Source organism: Gastrolobium bilobum, unplaced genomic scaffold (genome assembly GCF_033153095.1).
Source record: "Gastrolobium bilobum isolate Gb01-03AN ecotype WA unplaced genomic scaffold, APGP_CSIRO_Gbil_v1 utg10711, whole genome shotgun sequence".
In the NCBI taxonomy this organism is placed as follows: Eukaryota; Viridiplantae; Streptophyta; class Magnoliopsida; order Fabales; family Fabaceae; genus Gastrolobium; species Gastrolobium bilobum.
In genome coordinates this window covers 22,487-50,453 of record NW_026899463.1, presented here as the reverse complement: position 1 = coordinate 50,453, position 27,967 = coordinate 22,487, and the positions used below count along the sequence as shown (strand labels likewise).

At 39.5% G+C, this 27,967-nt stretch overlaps 2 protein-coding genes across 2 annotated transcripts; both read right to left on the bottom strand.

Annotated features, from left to right (window-relative positions):
• Positions 1-1,263: 1,263 nt before the first annotated feature.
• Positions 1,264-2,179, bottom strand: LOC133290555 (secreted RxLR effector protein 161-like). Its single transcript, XM_061488650.1, has 3 exons — positions 2,132-2,179; positions 1,773-1,884; positions 1,264-1,562 (listed from the first exon to the last, which is right to left on the bottom strand). The coding sequence occupies exons 1-3, from the start codon at positions 2,177-2,179 to the stop codon at positions 1,264-1,266; spliced, it is 459 nt and encodes a 152-aa protein (XP_061344634.1).
• Positions 2,180-6,042: 3,863 nt separating this feature from the next.
• On the bottom strand, positions 6,043-27,733 carry LOC133290554 (probable WRKY transcription factor 32). The gene is made up of 5 exons (XM_061488649.1): positions 27,425-27,733; positions 27,258-27,307; positions 25,182-25,882; positions 24,907-25,065; positions 6,043-6,616 (listed from the first exon to the last, which is right to left on the bottom strand). Exons 1-5 carry the CDS (start codon positions 27,624-27,626, stop codon positions 6,259-6,261), a joined length of 1,470 nt encoding a protein of 489 aa, XP_061344633.1. The 5' UTR covers positions 27,627-27,733; the 3' UTR covers positions 6,043-6,258.
• Between the last annotated feature and the right edge of the window lie 234 nt (positions 27,734-27,967).

The following is a 27,967-nucleotide window of genomic DNA, read 5'->3' as shown; positions in this document are numbered from 1 at the left end:
TTGGTTTTATATCATTTTATTTGGATATTGGACCCTATATTAAATATTATTCCTTATTTTTCTTACAATTTATCTCTATAATTTTCATATATTACTAAAAGTCAAATATAAAAAAATATAAAACTGATATTTAAGTTTAAGAAATTACAGGAGCTAAAACTAAAATGGGCAAAACTTATAATACCTAAACTCACAGAAAAATCTATCAACCTTAGCAATATGGATTCTGTCGACTACATCAAGTGTTATAACCCTCTTAATCTGCGAGCATGAGCTTTGCACTTAATTGACTAATTCTTCATTCGGTACAAACATAGAATGAGGGAAGGAAAGCTTGCATTTAATGGGAACAAAAGCATAAAAGAGGTCAAAAAGAGAATGATTTCCTTCTAAAACCAAGATTGAGTGGCAGGCAACTAGTGGTCTAGCTCTTAATAGTTTGCGATCATTAGACAAGCAACACTCTTCTAAAATCAAATAAAGACGTTTTCAATTTTCTCCAGAATCTTTTGTTTATGAATTTCATAAGCACATTGGTCCGCGAGTCGAAGTGGTAGATCGGGGACAAACATGGGATTCTCATGTGCTAATTAACATGATCATATCATGTCGGGCAATCATAACCATACATAAGTGAGTTAATGGTGATAAGAGAGGAGAGAGAAAAAATATAAGGATAGGAAGTTACACAATCATCACCGTTAATTTAATTATTAATGGTTAAGATCCTTCCACATAACATGATCATGTTAAATTACAGATGAGAGGATCCATTTCCGGTTAAGACAGACCATATGCTCAGACAGAAAATGCAAGTTACCTTGGACGCTGAAAATCATTTCCTCTTTTTAGAATCATGAAATTAAAAGTAAGAATGTATATCGTATTCAATTGTGTATAGAACTGTACAAGAGTCCTCTATTTAAAGAGGTTAAATGACCAGATGGGACAAGGCTCAAATAACCTTCTAGAATGATAATAAAATATAATTATTTCTAACATTCCCCCTCAAGCTGGTGCGTATATATCATAAGCTCCCAGCTTGATACATATATGATCTATTCGGGGACCTCTAAGATCCTTGGTGAAAACATCTGCAAGTTGATAACTAGAATTGTCAAATGCTGTCTCGATCTCTTCTGACTGAATCTTCTCTCTAACCAAGTGACAGTCAATTTCTATATGTTTGGTCCTCTCATGAAAGACTGGGTTAAAGGATATATGCAATGCTGCTTGATTGTCACAAATTAGCTTCATGGGCTGCTATTCACAGAGATGTAGTTCATTAAGCAATTGTTTCAGCCAGACGAACTCACAGGTTGCATTTTCCATTGCCCGATATTCTGCCTCTGCACTTGGCCTGGCAACTACAGTTTGCATTTTACTCTTCCAAGAGATCACATTTCCTCCGAGGAGAGCACAATACCCCGAGGTGGATTGTCTATCTGAAGGAGAACCTACCCAATCAGCATCTGAATAGCTAGACACCTCTGCATTCCCTTTATTTGTGTATAATAAACCTCTTCCTGGTGCTCTTTTGATATATCGAAGAATCCTGATAACTGCATCTCAATGGGAGTCACAAGGAGAGTCAAGGAATTGACTTACCACACTAACTGCAAAAGAGATGTCTGGTCTTATCACAGTAAGATAGTTCAACTTTCCAACTAGTCAGCAATAACGACCAGGGTCTGCCAATGGCTCCCTCTGTCCGAGTAATAGCTTAACATTAGGATCCATAGGTGTATCAATAAGTTTACATCCCAACATACCAGTCTCATCTAGGATATCCACTGTATACTTCCTCTGACAAATGGAAATGCCCTGCCTAGATTGTGCCGCTTCGATCCCTAAGAAATATTGAAGTCTGCCAAGATCTTTGGTCTAAACCTGATTGAATAAGTACTTCTTTAATTGATAAATCCCAACTTGATCGCTAACAATAAAAATGATGTCATCAACATAGACTATGAGATAGATGCACTGGCCAGAAGAGCTATGCCTATAGAAGATAGAATGATCGGGTTTTACTTCTGGTTAAACCAGAGGATTGAACAGCAGAACTAAAGCGTATAAACCAAGCATGAGGGGACTGCTTAAGGCCATATAAAAATTTACAAAGCTTACATACCATTTCAGAATTCTCCCCTTGAGCAACAAAACCTGGTGGTTGCTCCATATATACTTTCTCTTGCAAGTCACCACGTAAGAAGACATTTTTTATATTAATCTATAGAAGGGGCCATTGATGAATGGCAGCAAGTGCAAGAAACAGACGAACAGAGGCCATCTTGGAAACAGGAGAAAAAGTATCCCCATAGTCAAGACCAAATATCTGAGTGTATCCCTTGACTACTAAACGAGCTTTGAGGCGATCAAGAGTGCCATCATGACCAACTTTGACTGTGAATACCCATAGACAACCGACTTTCTAGGAGGAGCACAGACAAGATTCAATGTGCCATTGGAGTGAAGTGCTTGCTTTTCATCAATCATCGCTTGGCGCCAACCCGGATGAGATAGTGCTTCACCTGTGGTTTTAGGAATAAAAACAAACGAAATGCTAGAAACAAAAGTAAAATGCGTTGAAGAAAGACTATCATAACTCAAAAAACTGTAAAATGGATGAGGGTTGCGAATGGATCGAATACCTTTGCGAAGGGAAATGGAAGTAATCTCTGATGGAGGATCCGGAGGGGAAGAGTCGACAGGAGAAGACAGTGAGTCAGTAAGGGTCAAATTCGTTGGAGGCGCAATCTGACGACGCTGATAGGTGAGAAAAGGACGGTCCTCAGGGATGGAGGCAAGGGGCCCCGCTCCTCTGGGATAGAGTCACCTACAGCTGGTAAGGAAAAGTCAAGACAAGGATCATGAAAAACCTGATCAACCTGTGTTTTCTGAGACAGGATAAAAAGAAAAGGTTGTGGATCAAGGAAAGTGACATCAGCCGAAACAATATAACACTTGAGATCAGGAGAGTAGCAGTGATACCCCTTTTGAAAATGAGTATATCTAAGGAAAATACACTTGAAGGCTTTGGATGTTAATTTATCTTTTCCTGGAGTAAGATCATAAACAAAGCAGGTACATCCAAATACATGTGGAGGCAGAGGATAAGAAGATGCTCCTGGAAATAATACACTATGTAGAATTTCATTATTGAGCACGGAAGACGACATGCGAAAGCAAGAGGTGATTATAGCATCTGCTCAAAAATGAAGTGGAACATTCATATGAATTAGAAGGGTACATGCAGTTTCAACCATTGTCTATTTTTACGTTCGACCACTCCATTTTTTTGTGGAGTGTGTGGACAAAGTAGTCTGGTATAGCGTCCCACGTGTCTCCAAAAAATTAAAAAATTCAAGAGACACATAATCTTTTGCATTATCACTGTGCAAGATTTGAATAGAAGTACCAAATTGAGTATTTATCTCAGCACAAATTTTTTGATAAATTTAAAATAATTCAGAACGGCTTTTCATTAAATAAACCCAAGTACAATGAGAGAAATCATCAATAAAGGTTACAAAATACTGAAAACCCAAAATAGACATTGTTCGACTCAGACCTCAAATATCAGAATGAAGAATAGAAAAGGGAGCATCAGCTCTTTTATTGACTCTATTAGCAAAAGAGGAGCGAGTTTGCTTTCCTTGCTGGCAAGATTGACAATTTAAAGACTTAAGATTGGATAAAAAAGGAACCATATGCTGAAGCTTGGAAAGACTTGGATGACTTAGATGGCTATGAATTAGCTCAGGAGACTTTGTGAGAGAACATACTACTAGAGAAGGTGGTACAATCAGATAGTAGAGACCTCGTGACTCAATGCCCGCTCCAATCATCTTCCCCGTACCCGGATCCTGCATAGAAAAAGATTGTTTAGAGAAGGTAACAATATATGAAAACGAAGAATCAATTGGCTAACAGAGATTAAATTAAAAGGAATTCCAGATATATAATAAATAGAGTTCAAAGTTAAAAAGGGAGTTGGGTTGGCTTTCCCAATTCCACGAGCAGGAGCCTTAGTGCCATCAATAAGAGTGACAGAGGGTAGGTTATTAGAATAAGAAAGTGAAGTGAAGAAATCCTTATTACCACAAAGGTGATGAGTAGTACCTGAGTCTATTATCCAGGGTCCAAGAGATGATTGAGAAGGACAAGCAACATGATTACCAGTGTCTTGAGTAGGATGCTGAGAAGAAACCTTCTTGAGAAGTGTCTCATAGTCGGCACTTGAAAAAGTTACTGATCCAGTAGAAGGTGGTGTAGCATCAGTCTGAGCAAAGTTAGCAGTTGATGGCTTCAAGTGAGGGTACTTCGTATTGTAGCGTTCTTCAAAATGTCCAAGATTCTGGCAATAATTGCAACGAGGCCTCTGCGCGGCCACCCTGTCCACGGTCACGTCCGCGACCGCATCCATTGTTCCAATTGGAATCATTGGTACGAGAAAAGAATGCAGTGGAATCTGTAGCTGGCACATGCGTGGGAGCTGCTAATTTATCCTTAAGATTCAGAAGGCGCTGGAAAGTGTGTGACAAGCTAGGAGTCTCAGCACTAATTAGAATATTCTCAAGAACACTTTCTAATTCCTCTAAAAGACCGAAAAGGGTCACGACTATAAAGAAGCGCTCCACCTGCTTTTGTATGCAGAGGCATCTGCAGCATGAGGTAAAATAGCTAAGAATTCTTGCATCAAAGAACAAATACCAATATAAGTCTCCACTCGAGCATCTGGTGATTTGCATAATTCCATTATCTGATAAACAATGGAATAAAGCTTCTGAATACCATTGGTGTAGAGATTTTTAGCTTCCTCCCATACGTCATTCCAGGTCTCAAAGGGGATGAAAATGTCTATAATTGTCGGATCAATGGACTACCAAATGATACTTAGCAGTTGAGCATCAATCTTTTCCCATTCAGATGTCTGATCCTTTGAAATATCAACAGACTTAGTTGTGAGATGTTTTCCGTATCCCTGACCAATAAACCAGATCTTAACTGAGGTAGACCAGGTCTTGTAAGTAGCAGATCCGGTCAGTTTCATCGTTGTAATGGATGGGGTAGTACTGGAGATGACGCAAGTAGTGTTTTTGGACGCATTACCTGAGCCCTCAATCAGAAAAAGTAAAAAAGATGACCAGATAAAAGCAAGAAACTGCAAACTCACAAGAAATCTCACAAAAAATAATTCAAAAAGATGTCCAAACAGCGTGTTTTTCCTAATATATCTTCTTAACGGATGGGACCCTCGACGAACGAAGATCAGATCTGGAAAGAGGAGATGAAGGCGAGTTGTTCTGTCCTGGAATGGCTGGAAAAGGACGCCGAAACAGTGCACACGCGCCAGTGAGAGGCGGCGCATGAGCTGGCCGCCAGTGATGGGTCTTCCACATAACAGGTCCCCGGAGGGAGGAGAGTCTGAGGTGAGGTGTTCCTGTTGAAATCATCACCAGAAAAGTTCTTCGATGACCGTGAACAGTAATGAGCGGCGATTCTACAACAAACGGAGGCTAATTTCTAACTATTCAAGGCTAAGGATAAGTATTTGGTGACTAATTAAGGGTTAGGGCTAAAAAAAGGTTACTAGTATGTTACACGACAAGAAAAAGATTTTTATGCAGAAGCGAGGTTTTCCAAAACACAAGCTCTAGTACCAAATTAAAAGTAAACATGTATATTGTATTCAATCGTGTATAAAACTATACAATAGTCTTTTATTTAAAAAGATTAAATGACCAAATAACCAAGACTAAAATAACATTCTAGAATAATAATAAAATACAATATTATTTCCAACAACATCAAACTTGACATGACAAATTGCTAAATGCAGTTGGAATTCCAAATGCAAATACAGGCCAAACTTGGTCCATGTCAATGCCCATTTAAACTTCTTCAAATAAAATTTGCATCACCAAATATTTTGATTTTGAACATAAACCTCTTTTCATCCATCAACTTGACCAACATCATTCAAATTCACTCTAATTCTAATTCTTCGAGACAGATGATGGCCGCACATGAGAATAAAAGGAAACAAATCAATTCTATATTCGCTCCATTAAGGAAACTGCTTCAGACAAGCTCAACGTTTGTACCAGCAAATATGCATGAACTGTTCCACTAAAACTAGGTGGGAAAAAAATATCAAGAGAGAAGAAAAGTTAAACATGGGACGCCACTAAAATTACATGAGACCTGCCAATTAATTTATATAGATACAAACTGCATGAGTTCTGAAAGATGTATTCAGCAAGGTTTAATTTCAAAACCTATGCTAAGAAGAGTCTGAGCTGACTCCATTGCTTTCTCACCGCCAAGGTCCAAGGTTTCCCCAGTTAATTCTCCTTGTGTGTCCACCGACCATTGGGTAGAAGTTTTTCGCTTTTGCGGGGAGTCTGTTTTCTTAAACTGCAAATTGCTCATTGAAGCAGGTGCTGCAGCAGCTATGAGCGGAGCACTTGGCGGGCCATGTCGTTTCTTGGGCACAGGCATGTCATGGTCATGTACTCCCTTGTATGTTATGATGACAGTATTTGAGTTATCCACAGCAGTCTCAATGTGCTTTCGGACTGCACATCCAGCAGAAGTGCATCTGTAGTAGTTTCTGAAAATTCAAGCCACATTGATAAGCACAACAGGAATAGATTTCAATAATCAAATTAAAGAAATCAATAAGGGAAGGCAATATTTCATATAAAGACAAAAAGGGGCTTTCAAACTGCTTCAAAATTTTCAAGAGAATCGCTGGTTCATCACTTAGACATCTGTCCCCTATCCTTTTCTCATAGGATGCAGCTCTTCCAAGCAAAGCACAGAACGAAAGCATTATACCACCAATAATACAACTTTATAATCCTCTGTTTTGGAAGGGATCAACCACTTATTATTATTATTAATTAAAATCAACCACTTATTTTTCCAACCATAAATGATGGAAATACAACCTAAGCGTGTGAAAGAAATTTATATGTTTTGTGTCCAAGTGGTTTTCAACAATAAAAACAAATACATGTCCAAGTTGCCAACACTAGCTGATTTCTAGCATAGAAGCCTTGCAAAAAGTGCATCCACAAACTACAAATAAGATGCTTCTAAGTTCTATTATCACATGTTGCACCCAAAGGAGGGTCCCAGATCATCTGTGCAAATTCAAACAGCTCCAAGTGTTGGTGGTAGAAACTGAGGAGGATGAGGAAGGAGATCAAAGGGAAGAAAATTTGGCAGAAGATCCGTCGGCTAGCAATTGTCTATCCACAGCATGAAGGGAATGACATCCAGCCAAACCTTAGGGGGGGAAATAGCAGGGAAGAAATTAGTTTATCTCATAGACTGTGGGGCCTCCAACAATTTTTTTTATAGCTAAGGCAGTAGCAAGGGAGCTGCAACTGATGGTGACAGAAACACCTCAACATTTTGTGGAAGTTGGAGATGGATACAAAATTACTAGACCAGGAGTCTGTAAGGGGGTGACTACAACTGTGCTAGGTATCCCGAAGCAACAACATTGTTTCCTGTTTGAACTACTGATGTAGCTTTGGGACTGGGCTGGCTTAAAGGCTAGGGGAAATTAAGGCAAACTTTTGGATTTCGCTTTGAAGATGGAAATAGCTAAACGAGAAGTAGCTCTCAAGGGAGATCCCTCAGCATCCAAACTTCAGCATCCTTGAAAGCTAATATTTAAAGCTCTACAGTACGAGGGTGAAGGCCACTATATTGAGCACAAGGTGCTGGCACACAAAAAACAAGAGGTGCAACCTTCTTGGGCTGAATTGGAGGAGGTATTGCACAAATTACAGAAGTTGTTCCAGGAGTCATACAGGTTACCACCACTGAGAAGACATGACCATGCAATTTCCTTAAAAGAAGGACCAACATTCTCCTATTATCAAAAAAGTGAGATAGAAAAGATTGTGGCAGAAATGTTGATTGCAGGCATAACTAAGCTGAGTGTAACATCCCGGGCGCTAACAAGGGCAGGGAGTTATCGCCAGTGCAAAAAGGCATGGCCAAAGAGCGGCTCCTGGCAGGCTTTCAGCGATGGGGGTACATGAATGAATCGAATCGAATCAACACCCGAAAGAGAAGGATTCCAGAGACTGTGCTGGTATGGAACTGTATAGTTGGGAATAGCTTATAAGAATTAATTGGTACTACCTATACTAACAAGATGCATCTACTTTTCGGTAGCCCGGAACGGAAGAACTCCATAATTAAGCGTGCTTGACTTAGGGCAATTCTGGGATGGGTGACCTCCTGGGAAATTTTCCCGGAAAGTGTGCAAGTGAGGTCAAAGCACGCTGAAAAGTCTCGTGTTAGTGTGTGGGGACAGTCGTTGATCCTTGCAAGTTGTCAGGTGTTACAAGTGGTATCAGAGCAGGGCCTCTCTTCCAGTACGGTGTGGTTCGAGGACGAACCAGGCAGAAGCCGGTGAGCATGTAACATTCCGGGTGCTAACGAGGGCGAGGAGTGATCGCCGGTGCGAAAGGGCATGGACAAGGAGTGGCTCCTGGCAGGCTTCCAGCGACGGGGGTACATGAATGAATCGAATCAACACCCGAAAGAGAGGGATTCCAGAGACTGTGCTGGTATGGGACGGTACAGTTGGGAATAGCTTATAAAAATTAATTGGTACTACCTATACTAACAAGATGCATTTACTTTTCGGTAGTCCGGAACGGAAGAACTCCATAGTTAAACGTGCTTGACTTGGGCAATTCTGAGATGGGTGACCTCCTGGGAATTTTCAGAAAGTGTGCGAGTGAGGACAAAGCACGCTGAAAAGTCTCGTGTTAGTGTGTGGGGACAGTCGTTAGACCTGTCAAAACGGGCCAGCCCTTCAACCCCATTTTTCAGCCCCATCTTTTTTTAGCCCACATTTGATGGGGTTATTTTTTACCCTAGCCCCGCCAACCCTAATCTCTTTTGGGTTAACCCAATAACCCTATGGGCCAGCCCGATGCTTTTTTTTCTAAACCCTAAATCCCAATTTTTCTGGTTTTCTTCTTCACTAACGCTCTAATTTCTTCTTCTGTCACGGTATCTTCTCTCTCTTTTTCATTGTTATCGCTTCTTCCACTTTCCGTCGATTCTAATTTGAAGCCAAATGAGTTGGTGCAGGTGCAAGTGGCGGTATTATTGCTCAAATCATAACTTATCCTCTTCAAACGGTACCCAATCTTTCTCTCTATCTCTCTACCTTTCTTCTCCCTTGTCTATATAACCAATTCCATTGTTATTTTCAAGTAAACGCACGCCAACAAACTGAGATAAATCTCAAGAGGAACAAGCTAAGTCCTAGTATTGTTCCTGCTCCTGGTACTCTTCTTCAGATCTTTCAGGGTGCAAATTTTGCTCTCTTTTTTTGGTTTTGTTGTGTTTATAATATATTTTTTTAATTATATTTATGACCCTTTATCAGGTTAATGGAAGTGAAGGCTGGGGTGGATTATACAGTGGCCTCAAGCCTTCTCTTCTTGGAACTGCTACTTCTCGGGTCATCGATTTTTAATTTTTAACTACACCCCATGTTAGTTTTTTCTGATTATTCATTTATTATAAGATGCAATATTTAAGGCTTAACTTATGATGTGTTTTTTCTTTTTTTTTCATTGGGTTATTGGGTTGCCATCTAAATGTTTATTTTTCAATGCTGTTAGGGAATTTACTACTACTTTTATCAAGTTTTTAAGAAAAAGGCTGTGGCAATTGCAGCTGCTAGGAAAGTCAAAGGGCATGGAGATGGTATTGTTGGAATTTTTGGTTGTCTTATTGTGGCTGCAATTGCTGGGTGATTAGTCCATCATGCTACTTTCATTTAAATGTTACATTTCAGAATACTCATGAGTCATGTCTGTGTTGTGTTATGCCATTTGGAGCTTTTGGAATTCTGTTTTTAGTTAGTGATTAGGAGTTCTTTTTTATAAGAAGTTTTAGTTTTAAAAAAGAGAGAGTAGTATCTGTTTGCAAGTAAGGCACGAAGAAAGAAGAGAATCTTGGAGGGAACTCAAGAAGATCACATTTCAGAGTGCTGCATTTTGTGGATTAGCCAATTTCTGCTAAGTAGAATCTTTTTGAACAATGTTATTTTCCTTTTGAATGGTCTATACCTTTTAAGTTTTAACTTTTCTGTTTCTGAATTTGGTATGCAATGACAATTTATTTTCTTGTTCTGAGTTTAATTGTTGAAGTTACTGCAATCATGTATTTCTAATTCCTTTCATGGAATCTGGATGATTTGGTTTATACCCATTTGAGCATAGTAGGAAGTTTATATTAGCTATTAAGCAATTCAGGTAATTATTTGAATTGAATATATAAATTACATTATGTTATGGAATATTTAATTGACAAGTCTATGTTAATTTATAGCAGCTATAATCTAAAGAAAAAAAAAGTTTTTTGGCCCGCGGACTGGCCCTAACCCGTAGAGTTATATGATTTTTTGGCCCATGCGGGCTAAGGCCTAACGGGCCAGGCTGGCCCGTTTTGACGGCTCTAACAGTCGTTGATCCTTGCAAGTTGCCAGGCGTTACACTGAGCATCAGCCCCTGTTAGTCCGGTTATTTTCGTTCGAAGCAAGATGGGTGGAGGTTTTGTGTACACTATAGGGCTTTCAATTCACAGTACCAAATAAATCTATACTTCCAGCAATCGACGAGTTGCTTCATGAATTGGGTGGGTCTATTGTATTCTCCAAGATGGACCTGAAATGGGTATCACCAGGTCAGAATGAAGGATGTTAACATACCCAAGATTGCTTTTAGGACTCATGTGGGACATTGCCAGTTTCTTGTCATGCCTTTTTGGCTTGTCCAGTGCCCCTTCAACATTCTATTCTCTTATGAATGGGGTGTTGAGACCTTTTTAAGGAAGTTTGTGCTGTATATTTTGATGACATGTCTACAACAAAAGTCACCAGTCCCATATCAAGACCATATCCTCCATTTAAGAATGGTATTCTAATTGTTGAAGGAAGGACATTTGTTCATAAATAGGAGGAAATGCAGTTTCAGGCAATCACAATTGGAATATTAAGACCATCTGATTTCAGCTGCCAAGGTGATGAGTAATATCAACAACACCTTTATCTCAAACTAGTTGCAGTTGGCGGTCAATGAACTCAAATAAAAAGCAAGAAAAGATTGAAGAAAAAGAAGAAAAATAATAAGTCAAGAAGAGAAACAGCCACAAGTCACCAACAATTTATATGCATTCTTGGCTACTGATGAAAGGGATACAATCACGAAGGATATATCAAAACAAAGTAGTAGATGGCCAATGCAGAACATTCCATCCATTTCCTCAGCACATGGTACTGTCTGTTCTGTTTTTAGAACATATGATACTTGTCCTTAGCCAGATTCCATTGAAAAGGTGATGCAGATAACGTTAGAGATAGCCAGGTAGACAATCATATAGAGGACGACAAACTGCAAGCAACTTTTATTCTTACTGTTTTTCTCAGAGTTGGGCGAAAGTTGAAAATGAGGCTTTTGAACAAAATCATGCTTCTGTCCTTTATGAGTCCATGCTGCAAGTTAGAAGTTGTCATGGTATAGCCTACTCTGGTCAGCAGGAACCATTGCGGAATCTTCTAACTAAATTTCAAGCATTCTGTGAAATATGTTGGTAAACTTGAGACGGGCAAGAGTTTAGTTTCAAATGGGGAACTATAAAAAAATAAGAGGTGAATTACTCTCGTTGGAGACATAGCAGGCTCCATTTAATAGAGTGGCCAAAAGAGGTCAAAATAGCTGTCTACTTCTGAAAAAATTGGATCAACCCAAAAATACCAGAGAGAAGCTCCAGCTGTTTATTATAGTGGCAGACTTGGTTTGTTTTTGGAGAAAATGGTTGAGGTTAGATCTCGGCCAGTATAAAAAGAGTCTTCAACTGTTCGCCATTCACGATTGAGAGAATTAGGACAGATCTTGTCTATTCATATTCTGAAGTATACAACTCAAGCCTTGGGTGTTATATTTGCTCTTCAGGATGATTCTGATGAATCTTCACAATCAACGACAATATCATGCTTACCATTGATTCTCGAATCTTCACTGCATGATGTAGTTGAGCCTATTTTGCTGAACCTTTCATTCTATTTTCGATCTGGCTCAAAAGAGTGTTGTTATTGGTGCGTTACAAGCTGTTTGTGCTAGAACTAGAAGGTGAAAATCATTATGTTTTAGATATAAGTTGGCCCTTACATTTCGTGAATGGGATCTAGGAAAGATTGTCGCCGTTTGACCCTCACCTTAGGGATAAGGTGTATCTTTCGAGGGGCCATATTGATAGGAACCCACCCATCACTAGGATGAATGCTAGGAGGTGTAGGGATCAAATTCCCAAAATAGATTCAAGTTGACTGATTGGGAATATTGTCGGGAAAGGTTGTTACAGGTGAAAGAGAGTTTATTACTGGTGAGAGGGATAAAGGGAGAGAAAGGAGGAGCTAGAGGGTATCCAAAATAGTAGAGAGAAGTTTGGTAGAGACTAGAGCCTTTTGAAAGCTCTAGAATATCTATTTCTTTCATTTTCTTGTTTTCTTGCATTTTCATTTCCATACAGCTTGTAATTTCCCATACAGATACTGATATCCTACAAACATTAAAGAAATATATACAACATACATGTTTCTGTTTCTATTTTTAGTTCAATTCATACTTGGTTCCTATTATAGGCCTATTGTATTCCTCCGTCAAGCATTATCTGAAACGGCTCAAACTAAGTCAGCCTATGAGAAGGACTTGATGGCAATAGTATTGTTGTACATAAATGAAGACATTATGGAAGACATTTCATAGTGAAGATAGACCAATAGAGTCTCAAATTCCTCAATGAACAGAGGCTATGGTGAGAGGAACAACACAAGTAAACCTCCAAGCTAATTGAATATAACTTTGAGTTTCTCTAAAAGCCCAAAAATGAGAATGAAGTTGTTGACCCCTTGTCACAACATAAGTGCTTTTCTTCCATTTCGAGTGTACAATTTATGGATATGGAGAATTACATGTTGATTTAAACCGAGGACTATTTTGTTGGCAGCCCAATAAGAATGTTGAGTTTGCTGAGTTAGCATGTCTGTTAGAAGAGTTTGTTATGTGAAATGTGCAAGAGGAGGATTAAATACGTGCGTGGTTGGAGTGTTAGGCACCGGATGGGTCATTTTGATGCTGGGGAATTTGAGGGAGATTCTCAGGGCGTCTCAAAGGACCCTGCTATTGCTAATTGTTGATGTTGTTTCCTTTAATTTGCTTTATATTTTCCTGTCTAATATGAGTCGTAGCATTACTATGAAGATGTAACTAGACTTGGTTCTTCATGTATGTTGAAGTTGAGTTAATATAGAGGAGTTATTCACTAATTGCCTTGTTTTACTCTTAGATTCCTATCAAATTGGTATCAAAGCTCTGCCTGGGAGGTGGGTTATGATGTGGACGAGAACCATTGAAGGACGGAAGAGAGCCTACATCAAACTGAGTTGGGACAGGAAGAGCTTATCAGACGGATGGATGCGAGCGATGTTAATCAAGCAGAGATCATCAGGCAGTTGAGGGAGCTTGGGGCTGGTATCCAATAGCTCCGATCTGAAGAATTTAGGGACGGACATAACCTTGGAGGGAGGGGAAGAAGGGGAAGCGATTTATCAGGTTTGAATGGAAATCGTGGAGGGGAAAATTATGGGGAACCGAGGTGCAGGAAGCTTGAAATCCCAACGTTCTCATGGCAAAATGCGTACGTCTGGTTGAGAGCTCTCACGGGTGGAAAGGTACTTTTAGGTGAATGAGATTGGAGATGATGAGAAAGTCACAACAGTATTGCTAGTTCTGGAAGGTAAAGCTCTCACGTGGTACCAATGGTGGGAGCTCAACAATGCCACCTTCACTTGGGAGGTTTTTAGACGAGAAATTTCAAGCTGCTTCCAACCAAAGATGCTTGATAATCCGTATGGTCCTCTTTATGCGTTGAATCAATCTGGTTCTGTAGCTGACTTTCGTAGTGAATTTGAGGCAGAAGTGAGGACGATCAGGTATGCTAATGATGAAATACTGAAAGGGGCTTGATTGAGTGGGTTGAAAGCTAGTATTAGAGAAGAAATGCTTATGAACCCTAGGCTGCGATTGGCTTCTATGAAGAAATTGGCCCAAAAGATTGATCTCAAGAATGCTACTTGGGCTGAAGAAGGAGTTGGTTTCTTTGGGCCTAAAATTAATAGTGGGCCTCAAAAAACCAACATGGGCCCAAAGAGCGTTTCGTATTGGAGACCCTCTAACAGCAGGCTAGGGCATGCAGCGACGAATGGGGCAACTTCTGAACACCCCAAAACGTCCCAAATGAGTGCGACGCAAGGAGAGCCATCGCAGGGAAGCGCCGTAGGGAGTAGCGCAACGGAGGCCTCCGGGAATAAATTCCGACGACTTACCGCTGCAGAGACACAAGAGTGAAGGCATATAGGGTTGTGCTTTAAGTGCGATGATAAGTGGGGACCCAAACACAAATGTGTGGCGCGACAAATTCACCACCTCATTGTCGATGACAAAGACGGTGAAGATCCCAAGGCTGTGGAGGAAGCCGAGCTGGCCATTGCTGACCAGCTAAAGAAAGATGAGGAATTGGCTCTTCAGCTATCGTTGCAGAGTCTGATGGGTATCTCATCGAGTCAGTCCATGCAAGTTTGGAGGGAGATTGGTGATGAGAAAGTGACGGTGCTCATTGATTGTGGGACGTCGAACAATTTCGTTAAACATGGGTTTGTAGACAGATTGAGGTTGAAGGCGGAGGTGACTCCTACATACCACGTTGAGATAGGGAACGGGCATAAAGTGGCGTGCTAGGGAGTTTGTAGGAGAGTTGTTATTGGGATTCAAAATAGCACCATTATTCAAGATCTGTTTTTGTTCGATTTAGGTGGCGTGGATGTGGTGTTGGGGTTAGATTGGCTAAAAGAGTTGGGTGAAATTAAGGCAAATTTCAAAGAAATGACCTTCAAGTATGTTCTTGATGGGCATAAAGCAACCATTAAAGGGGATTCGACGCTCTCCAGGACCATTTCGTCACTTAAATCGATGGCCAAAGCATTGTTGCAGGATGGACAAGGTTACTACGTGAAGAGAGAGGATTCCTGGCCTTCTCAGAATTTCCAGGAGGAATGGAAGGAGCTTGATGATCTGTTAGCAGAGTCTGAAGATATTTTTGCTGCAGCCAAGGGATTTCCCCCAAAGAGAAGTCAAGATCACGCCATCATCTTGAAGCTGGGTAGTCAGGTGCCCAACAACAAACCTTACAAGTAGAAAAAATCCGAGATTCAAAACTTGGTTGCGGAATGGTGAGTGATGGTATGATTAAACCTAGTGTGAGCTTGTATTCAAGCCCTACTATATTGGTAAAAAAAGGATGGCAGCAGGAGAGTTTATGTTGATTATAGAGCCTTAAATAAAATCACAGTTCCTGATAAATTTCCCCTTCCAATAGTAGATGAATTATTGGACGAAGTGGGGGGGAGGGGTCAAGGATGTTTAGCAAGTTGGACCTTAAATTGGGATTTAATCAAATTCTAATGAAAGAGGAAGATATCCCCAAAACTGCCTTTAGAGCCCGTGAGGGACATTATGAATATTTAGTGATACCACTTGGTCTTACTAACGCCCCTTCAATATTCCTAGCCCTTATGAATGACGTACAGAAACCGCATCTTAGAAAATTTGCTTTAGTTTTCTTCGATGACATATTGGTATATTGCAAGGGAATTGCTAGACATGTGTACCATTTGAGGAAAATATTTGAAATTCTGCGAAGTCACAAACTGTTTGCGAATAAAAAGAAGTGTGTTTTCGGACAGAAGCAAGTGGAGTATCTGGGGCATATATTTACTGAAGAAGGAGTAATGGCTGATCCTTTAAAGCTCAAAGCTATGGAGGAATGGCCAGTCCCAAAGGACGTCAAGGGACTGAGGGGTTTCTCGGATTAACGGGATATTATAAAAAGATTGTCAAAGATTATGGTAAGATAGCATGCCCTCTAATAGATTTATTAAAAAAGGATGCTTTTAAATGGGGAGACGAAGCGGCGGCTGCATTTGTTCAGTTGAAAGGATTAATGAGTATTGTCCCTGTTTTAGCTTTACTAGATTTCTCCAAGACATTTGTGGTGGTAACTGATGATTCTGGTAAAGGCATTGGGGCTATATTAATGCAAGAGGGCAGACCCTTAGCATTTATCAGTCGGGGGTTTTCGCAACGTGCTATGGGGAAATCAGTTTATGAGAAAGAACTAATGGCCACTGTATTTGCTGTCCAGAAGCGGAGACCGTATCTGTTGGGGCGGAATTTTGTAGTTAAAATGGATCAAAAGAGCCTCAAATATTTGTTGGAACAAAGGGTGTTAGGTGAGGATCAGCAGAAATGGGTCTCTAAGTTAATGGGGTACGATTTTGAGATCCATTATCAGCCTGAAGAGAAAACGTTGTCCCTGACGCTCTGTCTCGTAGTAAGAGTTCCATCTGTTTTCTAAAGTACAGTTGCCTCAGTTAGAGGAGATTGACCGTGAAGTGCAGGCAGATCCGAGGCTTCTATGCATAATTTAGAACTTGTTGGAAGATCCAGAGTTTCATGCAGGGTTCCATTTGCAAGGAGGTCGTCTATATTACAGAAATAGGTTAGTTCTGTCCAAAAATTCCAGATTTATCCCATCTATTCTGTCTGAATTCCACGATTCGTTTATTAGAGGACATTTTGGTTTCTCTAGAACGTACAGGCGAATGGTTGGGGTTGTCTTTTGGAGGGAATGCAGAAAACAATACAGCAATATATGATAGATTGCGCTGTTTGTGAGCAGAGTAAAATTCAAAATTTATCTCCCGCGAGTTTGCTTCAACCATTGCCAATACCTTCTCAGGTATGGATAGATGTTTCCATGGATTTCATTGGCGGGTTACCGAGGGCTCGTGGTGTTGATACTATCTTTGTAGTGGTCGATCGCCTCATCAAATATGCTCATTTCATGCTTTTGGCTCATCCTTATTATGCCAAAGAAGTCGCTGAATTTTTTGTAAGGGAGGTGGTGAGGTTGCATGATTTCCCAATTACCATTGTTCCAGATAGAGACAAGGTGTTTCAAAGTCATTTATGGTCTGAACTTTTTAAATGCGTTGGAACTAAACTTCTTTTCACAACTGCATATCATCCGCAATCAAACGGGCAAACAGAAGTGGTGAATAGGAGTCTTGAAACCTATTTACGTTGTTTATGTAGCCCCAAACCCCGTACTTGGCCTAAGTGGCTGCATTGGGCGGAATATTGGTAAATACCACTTATAAGGACTCCACAGGGATGACCCCATTTAAGGCGTTGTATGATGTAGATCCTCCTAGTCTATTGCGGGTTGGTAATAGTTTCCCAACAGTAGATGTTGTTTCTTAGCTCCTGGTTGACCGAGAAGCAATTTTGGAGGAATTAAGGGTGAATTTACGCAAAGCTCAGGACCACATGAAGTCGCAGGCAGATAAAAAGGGGAAGTATATGCAGTTTGAGGGGGAAAATTTTGTTTAGGGTTGAAATCTTTGGCTTCTAAAGTCAATGAAAAACTAAGTCCCCACTACTATGGACCATTTGAAGTGTTGGCGAGGATTGGTGACACTGCTTACAAGTTGGTTCTTCCAGCTACTAGTAAAATTTACTCGTTTTTTCATGTGTCCTTGCTCAAGAAAGCAGAGCGTCCCATTGCCAATGCTCAACCTTTATCCTCTGGGCTGTCTGAGGAGTGGGAATTGCAAGTGGTGCCGGAGAAAATGTTACAATGGCGCAGAAGTCATAATGGATTATTGCAAGTATTAATTCAGTGGCATTACCTTCCTCCCTTTGAGAACTCTTGGGAAGACTTTGACGTTATCCAAGCTCAATTCCATGAATTTCACCTTAAGGACAAGGTGCTTTCTTTCAGGGGGAGTATTGATAAGGCTCAACTTCACAAAGCCCAATTCGGTAAGGTTTATGTTAGGGACCGTAATACGAGTAAGTGGCAACCCAATAAGAATGCTAAGTCTACTGAGTCAGCATGTCTGTTAGAAGAGTTTGTTACGTGAGATGTGCAAAAGGAGAATTAAATACGTGTGTGGTTGGAGTGTTAGGCACCGGATGGGTCATTTTGATGCTGAGGCATTTGAGGGAGATTCTCAGGGCGTCTCAAAGGACCCTGCTATTGCTAATTGTTGCTGTTGTTTCCTTTAATTTTCCTTCATATTTTCCCGTCTAATATGAGCCGTAGCATTACTACGAAGATGTAATTAGACTTGGTTCTTGATGTATGTTGAAGTTGAGTTAATACACAGGAGTTATTCAGTAATTGCCTTGTTTTACTGTTAGATTCCTATCAGGGGGCACTCAGGCTTTTTTCATGCCTGCAAGAGGATCAGTGGATTCCTCTATTAGGAAGGAATGCAGAAAGATAACTAGTATTAAGTGGCAACTTGATAAAGACCTCTAGCAGAAACCAAGAAATTAAAACAGAGTGACATCTATTTGGCAAGAACAACCAGATATCTCATATATCAAATGACAGATTTACAGCAAATGGAATCTATTTTGCATAAAAAGGAAAAAATAACAGAAGCTTGTGGAAATAGTAATGACTGAAAACAAGTAACAATATAACGAAGATAAATGTAAAGCAGTTGGAGAGGCTCAACTCTCTCCCAAAAGGGGTCCCAATCCAGATTCTCCAAGTTGATACTTCATTCTTTTTCCTCCACCTATTTAACTAACTCTATAACCACTTGATGCTCCACCCCTCCATTCTGTTGGGGGTTATTTTGGGGAAGTAATTATGGTGAATTAGCACTTGAAGCTCACATTTCAGCCTTTGAGGCCCAAACCTTCCTATTTTTATCCCTTTTGTAGGTCTTCCAAGGTTGGGCCGTATCACAACTTGTGACACATGCCAAAAAATAAATATCAAGCCCTATCCCGAGCACAATTGTTGAAGCCCCTACCTGTTCCTATCCATGTTTAGTCAGATGTATCAATGGATTTCTTGGAGGCTTACCTAAAGCTCTTGTAGTTGACACCATCAATCTATGCTCACTTCATTGCATTGTGCCACTAGTATTCTACCAAACAAGTGCCAGACTTTTACATAGGAAGCAACCAAGCTACAAGGGTTTACATCCTCAATAGTTTCGGGCAGTGATAGAGGGTCTTCCTTAGTCATTTATGAACTGAATTATTCAAGCAAACACGAATAAAGTTGAAATCCAGGTCAGCTTATCACCCTCAATCTAATGGCCAAAATGAGGTTGTTAGTAGATCTCTTGAAACATAATTACGTTGCTTTATGATACGATCTGGCCCAAGATCATGTATGTATAGGAAGGATTAAAATAATGTGGGCCCAGCCTTTGCTGACTCAGCAAATCAGTTTCAACAGAATGGCGTGGGAAGGGAGGTTGAGATGGTTAAATAGCAAGGAAGGAGAAGAGTGAGGAGATCTGGAATCTTTGGGAATTGCTTTGGCCCTTTTGGGATTGGCAGAGAGTGGAACCTCTCATATGTGTTCCACACTATCTTACTTTTCTGCATTGTTGATTTCCTTAGAGTCACTGTAATTTCTTATTCCCTGCAAGTGTTTCTGTTAAGGTGTCTTTGTTTGTAATCTTGCTCTTACATATAAGAAGGTTGAATATTCAGATCTCAATTCTTGTGTTAATTCCCTTTTAGCTCTGTTAATTAGTGATTGGTCTGTATCAATTGGTATCAGAGCTCTCTGATCTGGGGATCTTTGAAAAAATAAATAAATAAATATGGAAAAGCAATTTCGCAAAATAAGAATTCCTATATTTTCTAGCAAGGAAGATGCGTGGGGATGGTCAATCCAGGCTGAGCAGTATTTTGAGGCATACGGAATTTCAGACAACGAAAAGCAAAAGGAAGCTGTGAAGCGGTTCACCAGTAATGCTCGCATCTGGTATCGATTCTGGATCTGGCATAACCCAAAAGCTAGCTGGTGGAAATTTTTAAAAGCCTTCTTCAAGGAATTTCAACCTAAGGTTTGCTTGGAGGATGATGAGGCCAGAGCAGAGCATGTGAATTTAGAGTCAGAAACGGAATGTTTGAAAGAAAAAAAAAAGGATATGGAAAACAGATCTGAAGATTGGAGGAAGGAAGAGAGGCAACTAGAAAATAGATTTGAAGATTGGAAGAAAAAGGAGAAGCAAGTTGAAGAAAACCATAAAGAGATACTCAGACTTCTTGATAAACTTCTCCGGAAGACAAAGTCTCAATCTCACAGAGGACGGTCACGTACAAGGAGGAGGTGCAAAAATTCTGAGGATAAAGAGATGATGGAAATGCAGGAGGAGGAAGCAGTACCAACGCTTCCAAAACTAGAGATAAAAGTGCAACGAAATTTCTTTTCGGAGGAAACAACGACAGCCAAGAACAAGCATGTGGCGAATGAGGAACAAATCAAAATTCAGAAGGAGAAGATGAAGACCATGGAGGTGAGACAGGCCACAAAAATCGATGGGGATCTCTTGGCATCACAAATAGACCACGTTGTTCACAAAGAAGTGGAAAACCCACTTGCTGTTCGAAGAAAGAAAAAAGGAGATACAAAAATTGGGAACGTTGAGGAAGCCATAGATGAGGGGAATGTTTCCATGAAGAAGGCGCAAGATCCGTTAAAGCCACAACCAATTGAGGAGGTGGAACACCCACCACCATTACCTAAGCTTCCGAACATGGTTGTGAGTTTGGAGGGTTCAGCACTGCATAGCCATGGAAGAAAGAAGCGGCTAGGAACGTGTAAGAGGTTGAAGGAGGATCTGATTAGGGCAAATAAGGAGTTGGGCCATGTTCTATTCTCAGCCCAAATTTTTAATTCAAGAATTAAAGATTTAGCCCAAGTCAAAAAGAATGACTACTTTATGCCTATTTTATGTATGGAGTGGGTCATGGATCCATTGATCCACTTTTTTGCCCAATTGCAATCCCTAATTTTATTAATTTGCAATGGGGATATCCGCAGGGAACGACGTGGGGCGTGATGTGGTGCCTATTTCAGGTGGGGCATTTCTGCCTTCTTCATTCCATGGTGGTGTGAGGTACTCACCATTTTCTTTCACTTTACTGAAGTCGCTGCCATTTGCTCCTTTGGAGTAGCAATCGTCAGCGGTGCAGAACCCAACGATGATGTCAATCTGAACGACTGGGGCAAGAGTGACATAACCACCTTAGAGGAGTCTCACATGACATTAAACACCGGCAAATTTCAGCAGACCTGTAATACCGGATTTGGATCCATTTCCTCATCTCTGATTTTGTGCTCAAGTTCTGAAATTAGAGAAGCGATGGTTCGTGCATTATTTATAAATAAGGCAAGTAGAGATACTGTGGTAATGAATACTTTGCTGCACTTATTTTGTTATTGGGTTTCTCATAGCATAGGGTCCAAGGTAATGGACATAGGTGTTCGATAAAATGCCTAAAAGAAGTGTCCATGAAGGAGATGTTTTGGTTGATGGATATTTTCCAGCTGGAGGTAGACATCTTTATTATATAACTATTGTCACACATGTTCTCTTCATTTAGCAGTTGTCTTCTTTTGTGGCAAGCAAGGGGAATCACCCGAAGGTGGTGGGCATTACTCCTAGAAAACAATACCAAAGAGATGCTACAATTGCTGCATTCTCAAAATTTTCTCATTATAGTGGTGGACTTGGTTTGCTTTTGGAGCTAACAGTTGAACTTTTATATTGGTGTGGATCAGAGGAGTCATGGGATCCCGCGGATATTATTATACTTCGGGCACATGTGGGTCTTTACAATTCAAGCAATGGGATCCCGAAATAAAGTTCTCAAGAGCTGATCTGCACCTTGAGCACAAGGTGTTTAAAGGGGGGGAGTATTGATACGATCTGGCCCAAGATCATGTATGTATAGGAAGGATTAAAATAATGTGGGCCCAGCCTTTGCTGACTCAGCAAATCAGTTTCAACAGAATGGCGTGGGAAGGGAGGTTGAGATGGTTAAATAGCAAGGAAGGAGAAGAGTGAGGGGATCTGGAATCTTTGGGAATTGCTTGGGCCCTTTTGGGATTGGGAGAGAGTGGAACCTCTCATATGTGTTCCACACTATCTTACTTTTCTGCATTGTTGATTTCCTTAGAGTCACTATAATTTCTTATTCCCTGCAAGTGTTTCTGTTAAGGTGTCTCTGTTTGTAATCTTGCTCTTACATATAAGAAGGTTGAATATTCAGATCTCAATTCCTGTGTTAATTCCCTTTTAGCTCTGTTAATTAGTGGTTGGTTTGTATCACTTTACTGTTAGACAACCAAGATAGTGGCCTAAATGGCTTCGCTAGGCTTAATAATAGTATAACACCAACTACAACAGATCTACCAAAATGACTCTCTTTAAGGCCCTTTATGGTAGAGATGAGAGATCTACATACCATATTAAAAGGGGTTGCTAGGCCTTCTGTAGTAGATGAAATTGCCAACCTCGTGGCTGAAAAGGACTAAATGATTAATGATTTGAAGAATCATTTGATACACGCACAGAACAGAACAAAGTTGCAAGCTGAATAAAAAAAGGGATGTTGTTTATGAACCCGGGGACTTTGTGTAAAGAACTAATTCAACCCAAAATTAAAATATTTAGCCAAGAGAATAAATGAAAAACACAATCCATGGTATTATGGACCATATAAGATCTTGGAGACGATTGGATAAGTTGCATACAAGCTAGAATTACCGGTTGTTAGCTGCATCCACCCTATGTTTCATGTGTCACTGTTAGAGATAATATAAAAACCATTCATGTGTCTTCACTTAAGAGCTTAAGCTTTTGGGAGAGTTGGTTGATTGACATGGTATCAAAGTCTCTGTGACCAAGTGGTCTAGAGTTCGATTATTGCGTCCTATTCTTCTAATAAATATTTAATTGTAGAATTTCTTAGCACAAGTGGGTGGAGTTTGTGCATAGAGGTGTAAATGGGCTAGCTGGGCTAGGCTAAGCTTTAGCCTTAATAGCCTAAGCCTACGTATAATATTTAAAGCCTACACTGCCCTATTAGCCTATTAAAGACTTGGTTTATAGGCCTGACCTGACTCATTATAAAAAAACGAAAAAAGCCTAACATGGCCTATAAAGCCTAACATGACCTTTCTCATTCATTAAACTGTCTTTCCAGCAAGAGTCCAAATTATAAAAATCCTCAAACAGTTTTTTTAACAAGATCACAAGCATCCTTAAATAATGTTCATAACAAAACATAAAATAGTTATATTTAGGAGCTTTTTCTTTACTCTTGGCAGCCTTCATTAATATATTTTATTTTATTAAAAAAATTAAAAAGACAGCAGACAGCTAGACTTTTAGGCCAGGCTTTTTAGAGTGAGCCAATGGCCTAATTTTTAAATGGGTTTTTCTAAAAGCCTAAACCTGATTTATTTTCTAAATAGACTAGACCAGGCTGTAGATCCTTGATAGGCCGTCTCGTCCATTTACACCCCTATCTGTGCATTATCTACCCTTCAAGTCCAATGAGCTCTTCTGTGAAGGGCGTGTTAGAAATAATATAAAAATTATTCATGTGCCTTCATCTAACAACTTAAACTTTTGGGAGAGTTAGTTCCTTGACAGTCACTACTGAGGAAATCCATTTCTGCTACCATTGTAAACTAGTCCTTGCAACCAGTTCTATCTAAGGATTGGGAGTTCCTGAAAATTCTTATTAAATGGCAGGATCTCTAAGACTCGAAAACTCTTGGGAGTTCATGAAGGCGTACACAACGAGGAATCATAGAGGATCAAAGACCCTAGGAATCAAGGAAATCGGTGTGAGTGTAACTGTTTATAACTAACTTCTAGTAGGACTTACTGTAGTTGGGAGAGAAAACTCAACCTGGTTGTGACAAATATAAAGGGCGAGTAGAGTGAAGGAGGCAAGAAAGGAGTGTTTGAGGTTGGACTGGGAGACTTCAGGTCCTCTCTAATGCCCATGTTATTTTGTTCATTGTAAACAACTTATACCCCTATTGCTATCACACTGATACTGGTAGTTACGGTGGAATACTATAGTTCTTTTTAATTCTGTATCATCTAGTCCAATCTCTATCACCATGTAACACTACTTGTTACTACTTTGTAACTAAAAGATGTGCAAGAGACAGAAAGGACATTTATTGGGAAATAGATGTCCATCTACATTCTCTAGAAGTACAAATTAGTTCCTTTTTTATGGTGACACACTTCCAGCATTGAATATTAGGACAGGAAAACCTGGATTTAAAACAAAACATTCATGATTTAAAAAAAAAAAAACAAAACAAAACATTCACAAACTAGCAAAAGCATTCCATTCCACGAGCAACCAAAACAATGCCATACGTTATAAATGAAAAATTTTGTGCAAACAATATCTTTAATTAATTTGACACTAAAAATACCAGTGCCTTTATCCTCACCACAGAATAAAACTATCATGGTCACCAGTCAGGTTAAGTATCTACCCAAACCAAATAGGAAATTTATTTATAAAGCACAGTACTGCAACTATGACCCCCATAGAAGAAAGGCAAAAGAAGAAAGGAATTAAGAATAAATAAGGGCTTTATTTTTAAAAGTCTGCAAAAGTGAAAAAGCATTAGCGTGAAAATTATTAAAGATATTTGCATCTTCATACTGCTTACAAGCAAAAAAATACACCTTGTACCTGTTTCTCAGATTCTATAATTTCATATATTTTTAAAAAAAATTTGGACAACTATTAAATAACGAAAATTTTAACAGTTTCATCCAGAGCTACTGATTTGTCAAGTCAAAAAAATACGAAATCCACATTAAAAACAACATGAAAAGAAAAAACATAAGAAAACCAGAAATATATAGCCATGCACCTGGGATGAGGATTCCCCTTCACCATTTTTTGTCCATACTTGCGCCATCGGTATCCATCACCTGATATCCCCACATCTCCTGCTGCATGTACAACGAACTTTGGTTTCTTTCCAGGTTTTACTGGTGAATCCAAGCATGTTAAATCACCTTTCTTTGTTCTAGTTATCAAGTTAAAGGAAAGAACATTGAACCATTAGATCCTGCTACAATTAGAAAAAGTGCTTATTCTCTAAAAAAATTTCCTATGAAGAAAATGAATTCATATGCAACTTGCCTTCTTTTCAGCTCTGGCTCATTAACATGCTCCTCCTTCAAAATAACACTACCATTCTCACCGTTAGATGAGTTTTGTCGTTTCTTATCAGCATGGCAAGGTTCTTCCTGTAGAGGTTCTTTAGGAGAAAGTGAAGCATCAGAATCATTTAGAATTCTGATAGGCTGCTCCGGAACGGTGTTTTCTACACTAGGTTCATTGGAAGGCATGAACTTACTTTCCCTAGTGGAATAAGTCTTATGCGGGGGATCATGACTGTGTGGACTTCTATAAACAATATCTTTCACATGACCTGAATGGTCACAGCATTCAATCTTTTTAGCATAACAATCAGAATGAGTGCACCTGTAATAGCTTCTAGAACCTGTAGGACTCTTCACTTGCTTCTGACCATACTTGCGCCATTTGTATCCATCAGATGCAGAAGCCCTTGCAACAGAAACAGAAGATAAGATTTTACCACCACGAGTTTTTTTGTCTGCTTGCCGCACATGTACACTATTAACCTTTGGACGAGACAGTCTCTGTTCTGGTACAGTTGGACTAGGAGCAGGCGATGAATATTGAGTAGCAGAAGTTGGTGATAGTTCAGACCACGGAGTTGTACACACAGACACCTGAAGTTGATTTTCTGTCTGTGTTTGAGGTGCCTCAACTATGTCTTTTACAATAATTTCCTTGTCGGGAGGCCCAATTGACTCCTGAGCATAAAATGGTGTACTTCAATGCTATAGAAACTAAATATATGTGGGATGCACAGAACATGCAACTTTTTTAGACTTAATTTGAACCCAAAAATATTGCATCATGTTATGTTAGGCGTGGTTCATCGAGAAAGAAATTAAAGAACTAATTGTTTAATAAAACTTGAGTTTCCACCTGGGAGATGTTACTATGAATTTAAAAGAAAAAATATTTTTGTGAGTTGCACTTTTGAATCACCATTCATCATTGGATTATTTGTATTATTCATAGAAACATACAGATACCAAAATAATATTATGGACTGGATCCGTCATTAATGCAACTTGGGTGTACTGAGATGGAAAATACAAACTGCAAAATCAAGCTTTTTGGCTAGTTAAAGACCAATTATCCAATAAGAAACTTAAGTTGTAGGCGAAGGCCTAGGAATAGTTCAAATCTGTAACACGACCCTTCATTGGAAGGTTCTTTGGATTTGATCCTTGGACAAATAATGGATCCACCACACCTTGTTGTACTGAAATTTAAATTAATTATGAAGATAGAGGCTGCATGGACCAAACTCCTAGCCAATTATTCACGAAAGCAAGCTCTGATACCATATCAAGCCTAGATTTTGCTTTTGGATTCATGGCGGTTCTATTAAATGAATTTTTGGATTATTTTGGAATTATTCTATAATCAGAACCTGAATTTTGCTTCTCATTTTCTTTTTAAGTTTTATGTAATCCCAAGTTTCTAAGCCTCTACTAAATACTCATGTTTTTAAGGCCCACTAACAAGTCCTAAGCATCCAGAGTTCAAAACTGCAAAGAAGAAATTAATAAAAACCACTCCCCATTAAACGCCGACTAACAAGGGTAAGAGTGAGGCCAATCCTTGTATACAACTTTACCCTTGCATATTTGCAAAGAGGCTGTCACCTATCAGATTCGAAACCATGACTTTTTAGTCACTAAGGAATAGTTTTACCCAAAGCACTTGACTACAAAGAAGAAATTAATAGCTTATAAAAAAAGGGAAAGAAAAAAGGTGGAATACCTACACTTCATTTTGATAGCATATAACTTTCAACGAGTCCATGAGTTTCAAATTGTAAATCCACATCAAACACCAAATTCTAAAACAGAGATACAAAAATCCAGCAAACTTGTAGATTAAGCAACTCATAAGAACAACAAGCATTAATCTTTAAACGGGTTAGAACCACTTCTAGAATCCCGTATGTTAACCAGAGAAAAATTGCAGTATCGATTATAAGATAAATAGTGGCTGAGATTGCAAACAGAACATTAAAAAAAAAAAAAACCACACAGGAAAACGTGCTTTGAAATGTATGACTCAAAATTAAAAATATAGAAACGCTCTAACCTTACTTTCGGCTTCGTTACCCTTATGAGTGATGAAGCTTCTCTGCACATCTGCAGCATCAGCCACAGCTATTAATCACTACCTTGAACAAACAAACAAACAAAAAAATCGAAAGAAGAAGACTGAAAAGCGAAAGACAGTGATTGAAGATTTGAAACGCAGCGTACGAGGAGGGTGATCGTGCGGAAGCGAAGAGGGAACGACTAGGGTTTCTAAATTGGGTTGCGCTTCATCGTGAGGACTGGAAATGCGTAACTCGGTGGCATGCGGTGAGTTAGTGACTCGTGACTGCAACTCTTCTTCCTCTTCAGCTTTTTCATTTCGTTCCAGTGGAACAGCTTCCAAGTTGTTGTGGTGCTGCTCGGCCATGGAAGATGCAGTAATAGTTTTTGGAACAATTTTCGTTTTTCTGTTTTGCGATTTCACGAGGTTGCACGGATTTTCATTTTCATTTTCTGTTTTATTTTTATTTATTTATTTATTTATTTATTGAATGATAGAGAGTGTTTGCGAGTGTGCTTGCTTTAAAGAGAGGTGTTGTGCTGTGTTGGGGTATATGTGTCTTTGACTGGCTATTGACTCTCTCAGTCTCGCTCTCAAATGGGGTGTTGGGTTCTGCTACATCAAGGTAACACACGCCGTCCATATTTCGCCGTTGCGTTATTAACTGCATTTTAATTCGATGGTGTCATGCGTCATGATTTTAATCT

What these genes read in the sequence shown, in the direction of transcription:
- LOC133290555 (XM_061488650.1), bottom strand. Translation starts at nt 2,179, where the DNA reads ATGGAGCAACCACCAGGTTTTGTTGCTCAAGGGGAGAATTCTGAAATG. An exon ending in AAGGGGAGAATTCTGAAATG is followed by an intron (nt 1,885 to 2,131) that starts GTATGTAAGCTT and finishes AATCAGGTTTAG; the next exon opens with ACCAAAGATCTTGGCAGACT. An exon ending in GGATATCCTAGATGAGACTG is followed by an intron (nt 1,563 to 1,772) that starts GTATGTTGGGAT and finishes ATTGAGATGCAG; the next exon opens with TTATCAGGATTCTTCGATAT.
- LOC133290554 (XM_061488649.1), bottom strand. Translation starts at nt 27,626, where the DNA reads ATGGCCGAGCAGCACCACAACAACTTGGAAGCTGTTCCACTGGAACGA. An exon ending in GAGCCAGAGCTGAAAAGAAG is followed by an intron (nt 25,066 to 25,181) that starts GCAAGTTGCATA and finishes CTTGATAACTAG; the next exon opens with AACAAAGAAAGGTGATTTAA. An exon ending in AAGGGGAATCCTCATCCCAG is followed by an intron (nt 6,617 to 24,906) that starts GTGCATGGCTAT and finishes TTGAATTTTCAG; the next exon opens with AAACTACTACAGATGCACTT.